This window comes from Rhinolophus sinicus, linkage group LG01 (assembly GCF_036562045.2).
Source record: "Rhinolophus sinicus isolate RSC01 linkage group LG01, ASM3656204v1, whole genome shotgun sequence".
NCBI classification, from domain to species: Eukaryota; Metazoa; Chordata; class Mammalia; order Chiroptera; family Rhinolophidae; genus Rhinolophus; species Rhinolophus sinicus.
In genome coordinates, this window is record NC_133751.1 from 122,441,139 (window position 1) to 122,456,425 (window position 15,287).

At 36.3% G+C, this 15,287-nt stretch overlaps 1 protein-coding gene across 3 annotated transcripts in view; it reads right to left on the reverse strand.

Annotated features, from left to right (window-relative positions):
• The window catches only part of DPP10 (dipeptidyl peptidase like 10), a 1,304,160-nt gene that overhangs the window by 79,355 nt on the left and 1,209,518 nt on the right, over nt 1-15,287 (reverse strand). For all 3 annotated transcript variants that reach the window (XM_074335439.1, XM_074335432.1, XM_074335443.1), the window contains exons 9-10: nt 6,454-6,608; nt 363-460 (exon numbers count right to left, since the gene is read on the reverse strand). In XM_074335439.1, coding sequence (XP_074191540.1) covers nt 363-460; nt 6,454-6,608 — 253 coding nt within the window. The remainder of the gene's footprint in view (nt 1-362; nt 461-6,453; nt 6,609-15,287) is intronic.

A 15,287-nucleotide genomic window follows, 5' to 3' on the forward strand; every position in this document is an offset into this window, starting at 1 on the left:
CCTTAAAGAGGACAATTTTCAAAAAAATGGAGTGACTATTTTTAGGAAGAAAATTCAATACAAAATTATCCTTTGTTCCCATCTCATGCAAAAGATCTATGTCACATCTCATGTAAAAGATCTAATTCTCAATATCACTATGTCTAGTCATTTTATGCTGCAGTTAATCACCTTAAAACTGTAAATGCTTCCTGGGAACAAGAGACCCAGAATGACTTCATTGCTGCACTAATGGAGACAACCTCAGCTTTATTTTCAAGTGGATTTGTTGAGCTGATCACATCTCTCTCTAAATTGCAACAAAATGATAATTGGTGTTAAACTACCTATTCCCTGGTAAAAGTGAAATTGAAATTGCATACCTTGATTTAAAGCTGTCAGGTGGCATGAGTTCCAAAGTATGAGTTGGTCCATATAAGTTTACAACATATAATTTGATTGTTGGGTTCACTTGACCTGCCTTTGAGAAAATGAAAGTTGTAATGCAAATACATTAAGCACATTACATTAAGCATTAGGCTATACTGAGGCAAAAAAGAAAATGCATTTTGATTCTTTTACAATTTTGTGTTAGAATGGGGAAAAAGTTTAATTTTTCTGAAGTAGAAATGATTTAAATTCAACAACTTGATTGCTTTCAATTGTTTTTGTAGATTCCTGCTTCTTAAGCAGTTTAGTCAGACAATTAAAGGTGATGGAAAATCATGATGATTTTATTCATTAGGCAGAGCTATTGTGTTCTTTTCTTAGAAAGAACAAGAAAGGCTGGCTTTACAACAAAACTAGTTGATCAAGCAGCTACTCACATTATAGGATATGAAAGGCAATGGGAAAGAAGCTTGGCTAATTAAAAAAAAATAAAAGGGGAAAAAAAACCCACAACAACCCAGGTGCCACATGCCTAAAATTCCATATATCTAATTTATTCGATGCATTAATCATTGTACGTTTTCCTTTAAATTTATGAACACTAGATGGAGCATAAGTGACCCTTGGGAGGTGGGCCAGGACCAGACTATTCTCACTCAATACCAAGCATGAAAAGTAGCAAGACAGCAGTAAGAACATATAATTTGAGTTTAGCAAATCAAAATTTATGAAATAATAATTAGCCTGCATAGGAGTTAGTATGTTTCTAGCTAATAACATGTGTTAAACATTGCATGAATTATTTTACTAAATGTTCCTACTGGAGTACTAAGGTATAATTGTAATGTTCCAGATGAAAGTGGAGAAGCTAACAAAACCATGCAAGGTGAAATATCCATTAACTGAGAGAACCAGTATTTAAATCTATGATGCTTTTAACTACTGCAGTTTTGCTTTAGTTCATTCTTAGGCAATGGCCTTCAAAGTTTTTTTAACTATACTATAAACTCTTAGGGAGCAAAAAAGGGGCCTTTCAACAACATACCTCAAGCATGTTGAATGAATGAATAAAGTATATGAATAAATGATTAACAGAATCAATTCACTACTTGTCGCTTAATGTGTTTGTAAAGAAACACTGATGTCACTGTGGTGTGGCCGATGCTTTAAGAGAAGCTCATATGAGATATACAGAGAAGGACAAGGAAATTAAAAGTGAGTTGAATTAAAAGAACTTACAAAAATCTAAGAGAATGACACATCTGATTTAAGGATGACAAAGAAAGAACTATGTATAAGGAATTGGCATCAAAAAAACCTGGAGTGAAATCAGGACCAAAAGAAATATAATACATTCCATCAATAGTCAGTAATAGCTCCTCAAGAATTGTTTTGTTAGGTTATTAATAATTAGCATGCAGGGAAGGGCAGAAGGATGAATAGGCAGAGTAAGGGAGAATTTGTAGGATAGTGAAAATACTTTGTATGGTACCAGAATGAAGGGAACATGTCATTATACATTTGTCTAAACCCACTATGTACAACACCACCAAGGGTGAACTGTAATGTAAACTATGGACTTTGGGTGATTATGATATATATATGTATATGCCCAAAAATGTATGCAAGTGGACACTTTGGTCAACGTTGCTCAAGCAGTAGTTTGCCATAATCAGAAGTGTCTGGATGCTGATGGTAACCACTTTGAGCACCTCTTGTAATTGCAGAAATCAAATGTGACTTGTATTCATCTTTTGTTATTGGTACATATTGAGTATTACGATTTTAATATAGTTTTCCTTTCTTAAAATGCATATACATTTTTGGGGGCACCCTCTGTATAGATCAGCTCAGTGGTTATTAAAGGCTAAACTGCTTCAGAACCACTCAATGGGAATGCAGGGCTTGTTTAACCACTGATTGCTGAGGCCCACCTCCAGTGTTTCTAATCTCTGGATGGGACATGAGAATTTGCATTTCTAAAAATTTCCCAGGGGAGGCTCTCACCACTGTTAAAAGAACCACATTTTGAGAAGTGGTTTAGCTTTATGTGTGAGTCAGAGAACTCTGGGTTCACATTTTGACTGTTATCTACTGGATAAGGACCATGGACAGGTTTTTAACAAAAAATCTTCAAGAATTATTTTATTTGATTATCAAAAACGAGATAATTCTCAGAATATGTCACAAGTCAGAAGTTTTGAGCCAAAGTAGGTTTAGTTTCTGTAGATAAAAATATCTCATAGTTTTGTTATATGGACTAACAAAAAAGATGATTTACAAAAGCGCCTAAAATAGTATATAGTAGTGAATTTAAAATTATGATAATTATTAAGACACTGACTTTTATAGCTAGTGAAAAACTGTGTTTATATTTATCTTTCAAAACACTGATTAAAGGAAAAATACATTAATTTGATCTGTTTTGTGAGTTCTTATTAACATTGCATAATTTTATGATATAATTTGACACAGACATATATGGTTGTTATCATATTGTGGGCAGGTTTTTTTTTAATGTCTGTAGCACTGTAAGCTTATACTTGCACAGAATCACTGACATCCCAATTAGCTTCTACATAAAAACAAATTAAAATTATATACATAGGAAAAAGTGTATACAAAGGACATATCAGGCTGTTTCCAAAATTCAGCTGTCTCGCATTCTATAATCTTAATTAGATTTTTATCTTTCCATGGAGTTTTGAAATTAAGTTCACGCTGCAAGTTCATTTCCACCTTTTAATATTTGAATTGTTTCAATAGTTTGCAAATTACAGGAGTTCATCTATGTGCTTTTTACAGTCACATTTGCCACAAAGACGGCAAATTCACAGAATCCTTCCTCTATGATTCTGAAACATAAGCCTCAATAATAATTAACCTTATTTTACTGGCAACTGAATTGTCATTAAGCGAGATAATGTTTTAATTAAGAACATTAACCTGAGGTTACTGAGATAGAACTGTGCATCTCTTTTGTGCTGAATTGCTAATGAAGGGTATTTTATGAGTTCTGAATCATGCTGAATTAAGTAAAACACAAATATATTTGTTTAGTGTAAGTATTTCATTAGTAAATCTGACTACATTGGACATTTTCTGCACTGATTTAATCTAGTTTAATTTGAAACACAATTTACTATGAACTCTGTGCATTACTTCAATGTCTAAAGTACTAGTTTTTAAAAGTTTATTGCGTAAGTAAGAGCAAATTAAAATAATACATCTGTTAGTGGAAATCTAACAAACTTTTTTTTTAAACCAGAGTAGAAAATAATGAGACTTTGAACATTATTCAAATGTTATTCAATTATATCCAGCATGTTACTAAAATTTATTCTGAGAACAATGACCAAAACTCAGACTTAGTTTCTTTGAGTTCTATTATCTTAATTACCTAGGCAGGTATTCCTACTGACAACCACCTGAAGGCTTGGGATTCTTTCTCTCAGCTTTGGCCACTAGAATATGTTTATTTTTAATACTCTTAAGTGGTGATCATTAACACACACCTCAGTATATATATATATGTATATATATACATACATATATATGTGTGTATATATATGTATGTATGTCACTATATGGCAGGTGTGAGGCTGTCTGAGAAAGCTACGCTTACATAGCTAAGTCATTAACAGTAATTGTAGCAAACAGAGTTCCACATATATTTGTCAACTTGACAAGGAGATATTTTGATTCCAGCTACGACTTCTGAGATGCAAGTTAACCTTTGGTAGTTTTAGAGAGAGGGACAGAATCAATACATTTGAGTTATTTCCATGTTCTTAAAATAACTGTGACTTTTATAAAAGGACTTAGACTTTTAGAAGCTCAGTTTGTCTATTTGTAAAATAGAGGCAATTGTGAAGCGGAATAAATGAGGAAAAAAGCATGAAAAGTCTCTCTGAAAACATAAAGCACATTATTAGCACACATGCTTTATATAATTAATAAATCATAGTATTATTTTATGACTAGCTTTACTATTAAGAAATATTTAATAACTAAATGTATTAAATCATTACCAAGTATCTAGGTTTGTCAACCCAATAGCTTCTGAATTATGACTGACATATTTAAATTTTCTCAATGCTTCTATTTGTTCATTCATTTGCATCAGTCTTGTTCAAATTATGAGGCCTAGGAGTGTCCAAGTTCAAGCACCAAAGGTCCGTAACTGAGAAGGAAACATGAAGATATAACTCTTGCAGATGGTTCTTATGTGTGTGAACCCTAAACTCCTCAGTTATTTTGGGGAAATGAATTATGAAAAGTTGTTCCTTCCCTGGGTCTCATTTTATTCCCTTTGTGCAGTGAACAAACTGAATAGTTCTGTGTGAATATCTTATCAATTGACTTATGCTTTCCACAATATGTCGGTAGTTCCTCATTTTGTATCTAAATTGTTGGGTGAACTTTCATTATAATAAGTAAATCAAATGATGTCAGAATTAATCGTGTATTTGAGAAGTTTTTCTCTGGAAAAAAGCAAGCCAAGTATGTTGTACGAGCACAGACTGGCAACCGTAAAACACGGCTAAATCTGTGATTGGAGAAGTCATAAGTACTTTCCTTAGAGTACAACAAAAATCTCTTGGTGAATATGTTTATTTTGTTGTTAGGTCATGCCGTTTTTCTCCTGAAGGACACTGAGTATATGTGACTTCTAAACTATGGCCAGAGAAGACCCTAAAAGTAATATTTCAAAATCATGGGATCTGATTCCTCTCACTCCTCCTGGTCAGTCATACTGTCAGTCAGTCATACCCTATGGAAGGAAGACAGGATGGGAGGAAAGACAGACAGTACAGACTCTCAATGAGGAAACACTCCTCTTATTCCTGACTCTCCATATGTAAGCCCTTTATTACCCCACCTTGGACAACTTGATCTGACTGATGATAGGAAAACAAGGAAAACCAGCCCCACCCTGACCACACCTTCACTGCAGGTGTAGAATAATATGTGTGGTAAGTAATTTGTTCAGCACTTTTCCTGGTTAATATAATACACACATTGAAAAGCATAAAATCTATCATGTTGGGAAACACAAAATACAACTCACTAAAGAAATGGCTTAAAAACAGCTTCTAAATTAAATCAGCAGCCATTTCTTACCTAATTAAGAGCTAAAATGTGTAGAGTAGAATTCAAAAAGTTTTCTATAAGACATCTTTACATGATTAATGCATAAGGTCTTCACTCATGAGACTTTGTTACATAAACATAGGGGAAATAAACTTTAAAAGAGACCTTAAGTAATTAAAAATGGCATACACTAGAAAAATCAACATATTCCAGGTGTTTTTGCAACCCGTTCCCAGAGGCCTCCCGCAATGCGTGAAACTAGTTTTGTTATCTGAGCAGGATTTTCACATTTACCTCACTCAATAAAACAATTCCATCTATCCTTGCTATGCCTGGCCATGGCTCTACCCCAGCATTTGATAAAGTATGTTCCAGAGTTTGCTCTGCCAAAACAGTACCGATGTTAATACTAATAAATCCTTTATGCTTAGTCTATTCTTTATTGGTGATTCTTTATGCTTCTGGAGATTCTTTATGCTTAGTCTACTTTGTATAGGAGATTTATAATACCCATTAACATATAGTACATTAAGTGCTCTAAAAAACCATCTGAAAGAAGCTAGATCTTTTTTTTTTTTTTTAACTAAGCATTTCCAACATATTTGACCATGGCACTTCTTCCTCCTTTATAACACCTGCTGACACCTCACTGAATATACCTTGGAGAAGAATCATTTGCCTTCGCATCAATGCTGCCCTGCCCCTTACCCTTTTTACCCTTTCAACTGGGAGGGTGAGACAAAACAGTATTGAGAACCTCAGAGGGAAAGAAATGCAGCAAAGTAAAAGTCCCCACACCCAGAATCATCTTTATCTCTTCCTATCCAAGCACTGTGTACAGACTATTGCAAGCTTTAAGATGATGAGTCTGTCCACAAGGGGGACTTCTTTTGTATTCCAAAGACAACTTGTTCCTGAACAAAGAATACTATCAGTCAAGTCACTGGTTCAGAGAGAGGGGAAACAATCTAGTACTTGCACGTTACTTACCTTAGGGTATGGATACTGCTTTCCTCTGGGATACAATGCTCCAGTAAACCGAGGGATAACCATGTTAGGCACCAATGAATCATTTATCATCAGGAAGGCAAGCCTTTCTCCATCTGGTGACCACCAGTGGGCGATGTGAGAATGCAGAAGTTCCTCTAGAATAAATGAGTGTTATCTGAAACCAACTGTAGAGATGTCGGTTCAGTGACCCACGGACATCTGTCCCTTGATACCTCCATTGTACATATATTTTCAAGCAGTGTGTTGTATTTTCTAAATTTCATGGAGAAGAGTCTATTTCTGAGTTACCCTTTTAATCCCAGAAAAAAGCAGATGCAAAGGGAGGAAGGAATGAAGCAATGAAGTCAGGATGTCATGGATTGTCAGCAATGTGAATGGAGAAGATGAAAGGACTATCAGAGTAAAAAGAATGAGAACAGTAATCAAAGACTAAAATATGACATAAAACCATATTCACTTTACCATTCATTGATATTTACATTCATTGATATTTCCATCCCCTCATCATTAAACCAGTTGAATACCTGCTAGATTCATTAAACAATTTTAAGCTCGAAGGAAATAGAATAAGAAATACAAAGTTTGACAATTAAGTTTGCAAACTTTGTTGCACTGATGTTGCTAACCATTTTTGCTATCAGAGGGATTATTCATTATAAATTTGTAGCAACTGGACAAACAGTTAAGCAAGGTTACTATTTGGAAGTGCTGAAAAGCTGCATGAAAAAGGTAGACGACCTGAACTTTTCACTAACAATTCATGGCTCTTGCATCACGACAATGCACCAGCTCAAACAGCACTGTCTGTGAGAGAGATTTTAGCCAGTAAACAAATAACTGTATTGGAACACCCTCCCTACTCACCTGAGATGGCCCCCGATGACATCTTTCTTTACTCGAAGATAAAGGACATGTTGAAAGGAAAACATTTTGATGACATTCAGGACATCAAGGGTAATACGACCACAGCTCTGATGGCCATTCCTGAAAAAGAGTTCCAGCATTGCTTTGAAGGGCAGACTAGGTGCTGGTGTCGGTGCACAGCTTACCGAGGGGAGTACTTCGAAGGTGACTATAATGATGTTCAGCAATGAGGTATGTAATCTAGAGATATATTCTAAACTATTAGCAGCGAAGCTATTACCACCCCTGTGACCATAGAGATGAACCATTACCAGACACAAAAGAAAACTGTGGAGAGGTGCAATGACATCATTTAAAACACACAGCAAGCTTGAGGTGACTGACATTTCAGAATAGAGCTAAAGGAATAAATAGTCTGACTTTACCCTTCTTTTAATCTCTTGCCAAAGTATTATAATGGCCATCCTCCAGAGACCATGGGAGCTCTTTTGATGTAATACATACCGGTTAATGTTCTGGGCCAGAAAGCAGGTATAGAAAAGTGGATAGTAGATCTGTGGTCACATGAAAGATATTCAATATATGAGGTCTGAGATCTAATTTTGCAAACTCATCCTAGAAAAAATATTATATAGCTCATTGCTGAATATCATTATGGTCACCTTTGAAGTACTCCCCTTGGGAAGCTATGCACCAATGCCAGTGCCTGGTCCACCCTACAAAGCAATTTTGGAACTCTTTCTCTGGAATGACCTTCAGAGCTGTGGTCATATTACCCTTGATGTCCTGAATGTCATCAAAATGTCTTCCTTTCAATATTTCCTTTATCTTTGGGTAAAGAAAGACGTTATTGGGGGCCAGCTCAGGTGAGTAGGGAGGGTGTTCCAATACAGTTATTTGTTTAATTGGCTAAAAACACCCTCACCCACAGTGCAGTGTGAGCTGGTACATTGTTGTGATGCAAGAGCCATGAATTGTTGGTGAAAAGTTCAGGTCATCTACTTTTTCATGCAACTTTTCAGCACTTCCAAATCTTTATCTCTCCTCTACACCTTCACCTTTGTAAATGATCTCTTTGTACATAAATCCTCTTCAAAGTATTGAATTGCCACCTGTTTCCTCTTGGGTCCCTGACTGATTCAGTGATTGATACCAGCAGTAGACTCAGAAAAGAGACCTTCAAAATTAGATTTTGGGATTAGGTTGTCTATATCTATATCTTTGACTCAATGATAACCTTTCCAGGGGAAAAATACTGCATAGATAATCAAGAGCAAAGGATTGATCATGAGTAATCAGTTGTCATTGGTGACGATGTAGAATGAAATGCAGGTAGAGAGGAAAGGCATTGGGAGAACAAGTGGTTATAACACTTAATTACTATAACAGTGGCAACTGTGAAGATTGTCAAGTGAAGTTTACATGGTTCTGATGACACCTCCGAGAGATCCCATAGGAAAAAACAAAAACTGAAACCATGACTGCAAAATTAGGCATACACAGAAGGTCACCATAGCATCTTTGAAGGAGTCCCTCTCTTCTGTAGTGCAGGGTAGATATGACTGAGGTCCAAGAGCGCATAGTAAGGGTTGCAGAGCTGCAACACAAATAAGGGGCTCAAGTCCATTTGTTTTCTCAAAGATAAGATGGAAATATTGGTAGAGAAGAATTGGGACCCTGACACACAGGATAAGGATGTTTGGGTAAACATACGCAATCTATTTATGCTTTCTGGACCAGTCTCTAAGTAACACATTTCATAGTGGAATGCTGTTATATGTGTCTTATTTTATGGCTGAAAATGTTGGAACTTCAAAATTCCCACATATCTTCTTGTTGACAGAGGCAACCTGCATCCACAAAGGCATAAAGGCAGATGAGAAACTGAATTCCTACAAAGTTTAAGAGTCTTCATCCTTAGGGAAGAGTTTAGAAATCTAGTAGCCTGGGACAGACTGGGCTATCTCTTCTAAAGTCAGACAATATTTGTTGGAACTGTACATATGCAAAAGTAAAGAGGGACTGAGTTCTTTGGATTTTGAAGAACAACACAAACCACGTTAACATGTGCTACCTTGTTCTATTTCCCAGGAACCTGTAAAACTGCCAGTTCTGAGTAGAACCTGAGTGACAGAAGGCTATGTAGCAGATCAAAGCCATGGCACAACCTTCCCTACCATCTTTACCTTGTGACCCAGCAGACACAATGGCAATGCAAGTATCCATGGCAAACAGATGCTGTGTGAAGCTTCTGACACTCACCATATGATAATCAAAGCACAGGTGTTAGAGAAAGGCCATTTCCTCCTGTGCTGATAAATATTCTTTATTTCAAAAGCAGCTCTCTACTGGCTCTGGCAGAAGCAATTAGCCTGATTGCTGGATACCAAGTGACTATTCAACCCAAACTGCCCGTCATGAACTGATTGTTATCTGGTCCACTGACCAGAAAACTAAACAGTAACAGTAACGTTCCACTACAAAATAGAAGTGGTATACATGGGACTGACCTAGAACACAAGTCAACTCACAGCCCATGGTATTACAGCAGCTACTTTATCTTATTTCCTTCCTCTCACAACTGTGCCTCAAGTTATGTTTTCTAACACAAGTTGGCAGAGGAGGGATAAATGCAGGCCTGGTTAATGGGCAGTTTTGCATGATGTACTTGAACACACTAGAATTGGATAGGCTGTGTTCTACAATCTGACTTGAGAATGCCATTAAAAGACTATAATAAATGTAAGTCCTCTGGGTTGGCCAACTTTTGAACAGGATATTTCTTTTTGCTTGGCTTGAAGCATGGATCCATCCTGACGCATGCACAATAATTAATAAATGGCCACCTGATCAGGGATATGAGAAAAGTAACATTAGAGAATTAGTGACAATGAAGTTTAGGGAAACAGCGCATAGACTTATCAGAAGTGGTAAAAATGTAAACACTGAGAAGACTGTTGAATGTCCACCAGAGCACCTTCGTGGCAGGGAAGGCTGTCAGTAGTCAGATGGACAATGTGACTACTCAGTGCAGGTCAGCTTGCCGCTGGCTGCCACCACTACCTGCCAATAATAGTTTTTGTCACTCTACTATTTACAGCAGGTCCCGCTGACTACCAGGTGGCAGGTGGATTACATGGAAACCCTTGTGTCAAGAAGACATAGCATTTTATCATTACACACATTGACACGTATTCTAGGTATGGATATGCCTTTGCTGCCTGCAGTCCTCTCAGCACTGGTATTCATGGACTTACAGATAAGTTATTTATTACTATAATTACCTGTACTATGTTACTTTCAAACAGGAAATATTTTATAGCAAAAGAAGGTCAATGGGCTCAGACCCATGGAATTCACTGCTCTCATCATGTTGTCATTAGCTAATAATGTACCTGGCTTGATGGAATAGTGAGATAGCATGCTCTACCTGGGTTTTGGTACCATTTGTTTGACAATGACCTTGAAGTTGTGATGCCATCCTACAGCATGTATGTTTCCCTCCTGCACATCCAGAAAGCACAGATCTAGAAACTAAGGAGAGGAAATGTAGTACTCTCTTTCACTTGGTGAGTTTAAAATTCCTAATGTCTAAGGGAGGATTGCCTCCAACAGGAAACGTAGTCATAATTCTGCTTCTCTGAATTGGAAACTGAAGTGTCCTCCTGGCCTTATTGAACACAACATAACTGGGGAACAAAAAGACAGAAAACATAGTCACTGAGCTGGCGACTCTGATGATTAATCTCATCTGCCAGGGAAAAAAATAAACATGTGTCTTTACTATACAAAAAAGGGCAAGGAAGAATATATGTGGAACTCAGCAGATTCACAAATACTCCTTTGTCCAATTCCATCTAATTTTCCAACTCCATATTTCTACATTCCAAAGGAAATTGATAGTGTAGTATCCTCATTAAGAAAATGAAGCAAAGGGATACAATTTGGCAGGAATAAAGTTCTGGTTTGATCCACCAGGTATTTAACCTGTCTAGTCAACATGCTGGCTGAAGGTAAAAAGGCATGGGAAGTTGATAAAGGGACCCCATGAAAAGCCTATTTCTTTTCTTTATTGGGACATTTCCCAAAAGCCCTTATATAAAAAGCACAAGTGTTGGATGTAGTTATACATTTCAGACAAATATATATAACTGGACTAATACCAGTCAACAATGAAACAGTACCAAAAGGGACCTTGTGTGCTCTTCTTTGGGAACACAAGCTTTTATTTGAATAATAATACTACCATGGTTTCTGACTTTTTGTTGGGTATGGGCAACATGAAACCAGTTGAATCCAATCAAAGAAGAAAGTAAGTGCATGGAATTTGTTTTTTGGTTCCCACCGTTTGAAATCATGTGAACCTGGCTGTGTTCCTCAACCCAAACTCACGGCTTTTATGATATTACTGTGAAAACTACAGGATTCCCTCCTTGTAGGTTCTAGTAATAGCTGCCTCCCTTTCCCACTTCAGATGTTAATGGCTAAACCATTGCTAAGTCACAGGTTGCTGCATATCCCTTGTCTTTGATAAGTGGCCCCTTCCTCAATAAAACTTTGAATACTATTTTGAATGTGCCATGCATTAATTTTCCAGTTGTGATCTTCACCCTGATTTATACACACAACTTAAAATTCAGATGAGGGGACATAAATCATCCACATGACACACTGAAGAAAAACACCTTAAATGACGATTGAGTGTAAACTCTAAGTCTTATGAGTCTTGAAGGTAAACAAAGATTGCATTGCCAGAAATCAACACTCAGGGTTTATAAGAAGCCGGTTCCATCTTAGGTGCTAAGGTGTGTGTGGGTGCAGGTACCTCTCAGGAAATAGAATGGCCCAGATTTGAGGGCACATTCATGAGAAACTTGATGTCATCTACTCTCATTTATTTTAGCGTAATCTATGCCTAAAGTTGTTCCTCACAAAAATGCTAAAATACCAAAGTAGTACCATTGTGTGATTTCCTTCAGGTCCAAAAACAAAGCTAACTGAAATGGGAAGGAGATAAAATAATTTTTAATATGAAATTGCTTAAAAGTCCTCTTGGAAAAGGCACACACTTTTAATTGCAAATAACAGGGACTTTACTCACAGATTGAAACTTCCTGTGTCAATTATATATTACTTATAAACAAAGTCGTTTTACAAATTGCTTTGCATTCCATTTCAGTGTAGGCTGGGCCCTTCCTTCATCTTCGTTATTACGCTACTTTAGAATATCTCACTGAAGAGCAGATGTAATTTACAACACATGTTGCTTTATATCACAGACATTTAAAAACCTAGCCTCAACACAAAATAATTACTGAAAACAAATTCATATAACTCATTGTGTTTGCATTAACATGGTGTTCTGAAAAGTAAGCTGATTTTATCCATTCATAGTTTATCAACTTAGATAGGCTCCTACTGCCAGCCCTGTGGGCCTATAGTTGATTTTTCCCCCCTTACTTTCTGTATCTCATTTTCAACTTTCTTGGAAGAATTATCAATATTTATAACCTTCCTACTTCCCATTTACACCTCTATCCACAGCAACCTTGCTTCTGGTACCATCGATTGTCTGATTTTGGTCTTGTCAAGTTCTCACAGTAACTTTGGAATCTTTAGCCTATCTGCCCTCCAGAGACTCAGCATTGTCCACTACCCTAAATTCCTCTGGCTTCCATAGCTGTATCTCTAATTGTTTTTGTTTGGTTTGGTTTATGTGTCACAGTCCAGTTTTCCAGGGATGTAGTAAGCGCTCGCTCAATAAATGTTTGTTGAATCAATGAATAAATGAATGTGATTCCTGTAACCAAGAGAAAGCAAAAATACAGTGAAAATAGTCCCTTTGCAGTGTTTTCATTAAACAATAAAAGAGTAAAAGAATCACAATTTGTTGATAAAGATATTGTTTATCCTGTAGAATTTTTGTCTCAGTTTAATCCTAGCATTCTTAAAGCTCATTGTGAAGATTGTTTGCTCTATGAAGTCACCTATATTCCCTGATCCCATCAGAATTAATTATATTTATACTTCTATTGAGTATGCTGACAGGTAGTTTTATTTATATTTATATTTCCCACTCTCCAATAGTTCCTTATATAGTAGCTGTTACAGTTTTTAATTCCACTAAACTGGAAGTACCCAAAACAGAGAAACGCTTACTCCACATTTTATTGCTATCAGTTAATGCCTAATAGATATTTACATTAATAACTGTTAGATAGAATTTCAAAGAAGAATTCCTTAAAAATATGATGTTCTAAAATATATTTATAAATCATTTGGCCATGTTAGTTCCATTATTCTATATGCTTAAATAATTGAAACTGACAGTCATTTTTTGTTTCTATTTAATAGATTCAATACTTTATGGAAAATTACAAAGTTATAAACTTGGCAATTGTGAATTTTACTTTTTTTTAACAAAACATTGATCTGATTATTTAGTTAAACTACCTTGTTAAATACACTAATTTACATGAATAACATTAGATGCGCTTTGTGTGAATTCTATTTAAAGTGATGTTTCATTTTGAGCATGATGTTTTATTCTTCTGAACTTTACTAACTTTTTAAAACATGTTTTATTTTATTTGCTTTTATTTTCCTTAGAAATTAAATAATGTGACAAATAAAGACAAACAGGTTTTAAAATGACACTTTTAAGGATCTGACATTAGTGACTGGGTTTGGGAACAATAACCATGCTTACAGATTAGCCTGGTCCTAAAAAGATTAAGGTAGGCCCTTAAAATTTGTCATCATGTATATATATATATATATATATATATATATATATATCTTTTATGTGATTCCTTATCTAATCTTTTTTCTATGACATTTACAGAAGGCTAATTTCAATCAAAAAAGTAAGTGGAAATGTTATATATTACTTCTTGAGTCTCCCACACACTAATTCAGATTGTTATTGATTTCAATAAAGTAATAAAAAGATAATTTTTACAATAGATTACCACACACATACTGTTAAAGATTATGTGCAATCCTCCTAGAAACTGCTGTGTTTTGGTGAGTATTTTGAAGGGAAAAGAGAAGGTCTGGAATCTGGGAGCTGGGACACTGGTCAAGCAAAGTGGCAGTGGGAGATCAAGGTTCATGTGGGACTCTTGAAGCATAGGGTGGGGATGGCAGGCGGAATGATGGACAAATCAATGGCATATGAATTGCTGAAATCCCTCTGCCAAACCTAAACATTGATTTCCTTGATGGTATCCTTTCTCTTGGAAATAAAGCAAGAATTGAAGTAAGTCCATGGACAGTAGGGTTCAGAGTCTTTGCTAAGGAAAAAGACCAGTGGCTTAGGTGCATAGTAAGGTATGTCACATCCTAGGGCACAATGAAAGGCATCGCACTGTGGCAGGTAGAGCAGACTAGGGATTAAGCACGGGCTTTGAAGACACACCTTCAAGTGCCACCTCTGCCCCTCTTAAGCCCCTAGGCCACGTCTAAGTCACCTTTCCTCCCTGACTCTTGGTTTCTTCAGTTAGTGATTAGCTGCACTACTGTGAGGATTAAATCACATACCACATCTGGAGTTTCCTAGAGGACATACAGCATAAGAGCCCAAAGGATTGATTTTGATTTGAATGGTAAAACATATGATTTTTCCATTTCCCCTTTGCAATGTGTCAGACCTACAGGGTCATCACAAAAAGCTTCTGTTACCTGTTTGTTGTGCCTATCCCCCAAAACACTGTTCACTCTCAGCCCAAATACACAGATTTTTATTCTCTAATTAAGAAAACACCTTATTGGTCAGGCAATGGTCTTTAATTTCTCTCCTTAGAATTTCTGTAAAAATGTAATACCATAAAGTCTATGGAGCCTTCCCTAAGGGACAGAGGCCCAAGTCCTCTCCATCACGGGTCACGTCAGTACCCTTTACACTGGGTATCCCCTCAGTGGACTTCAACTTCTTTCATGGTAAGGAC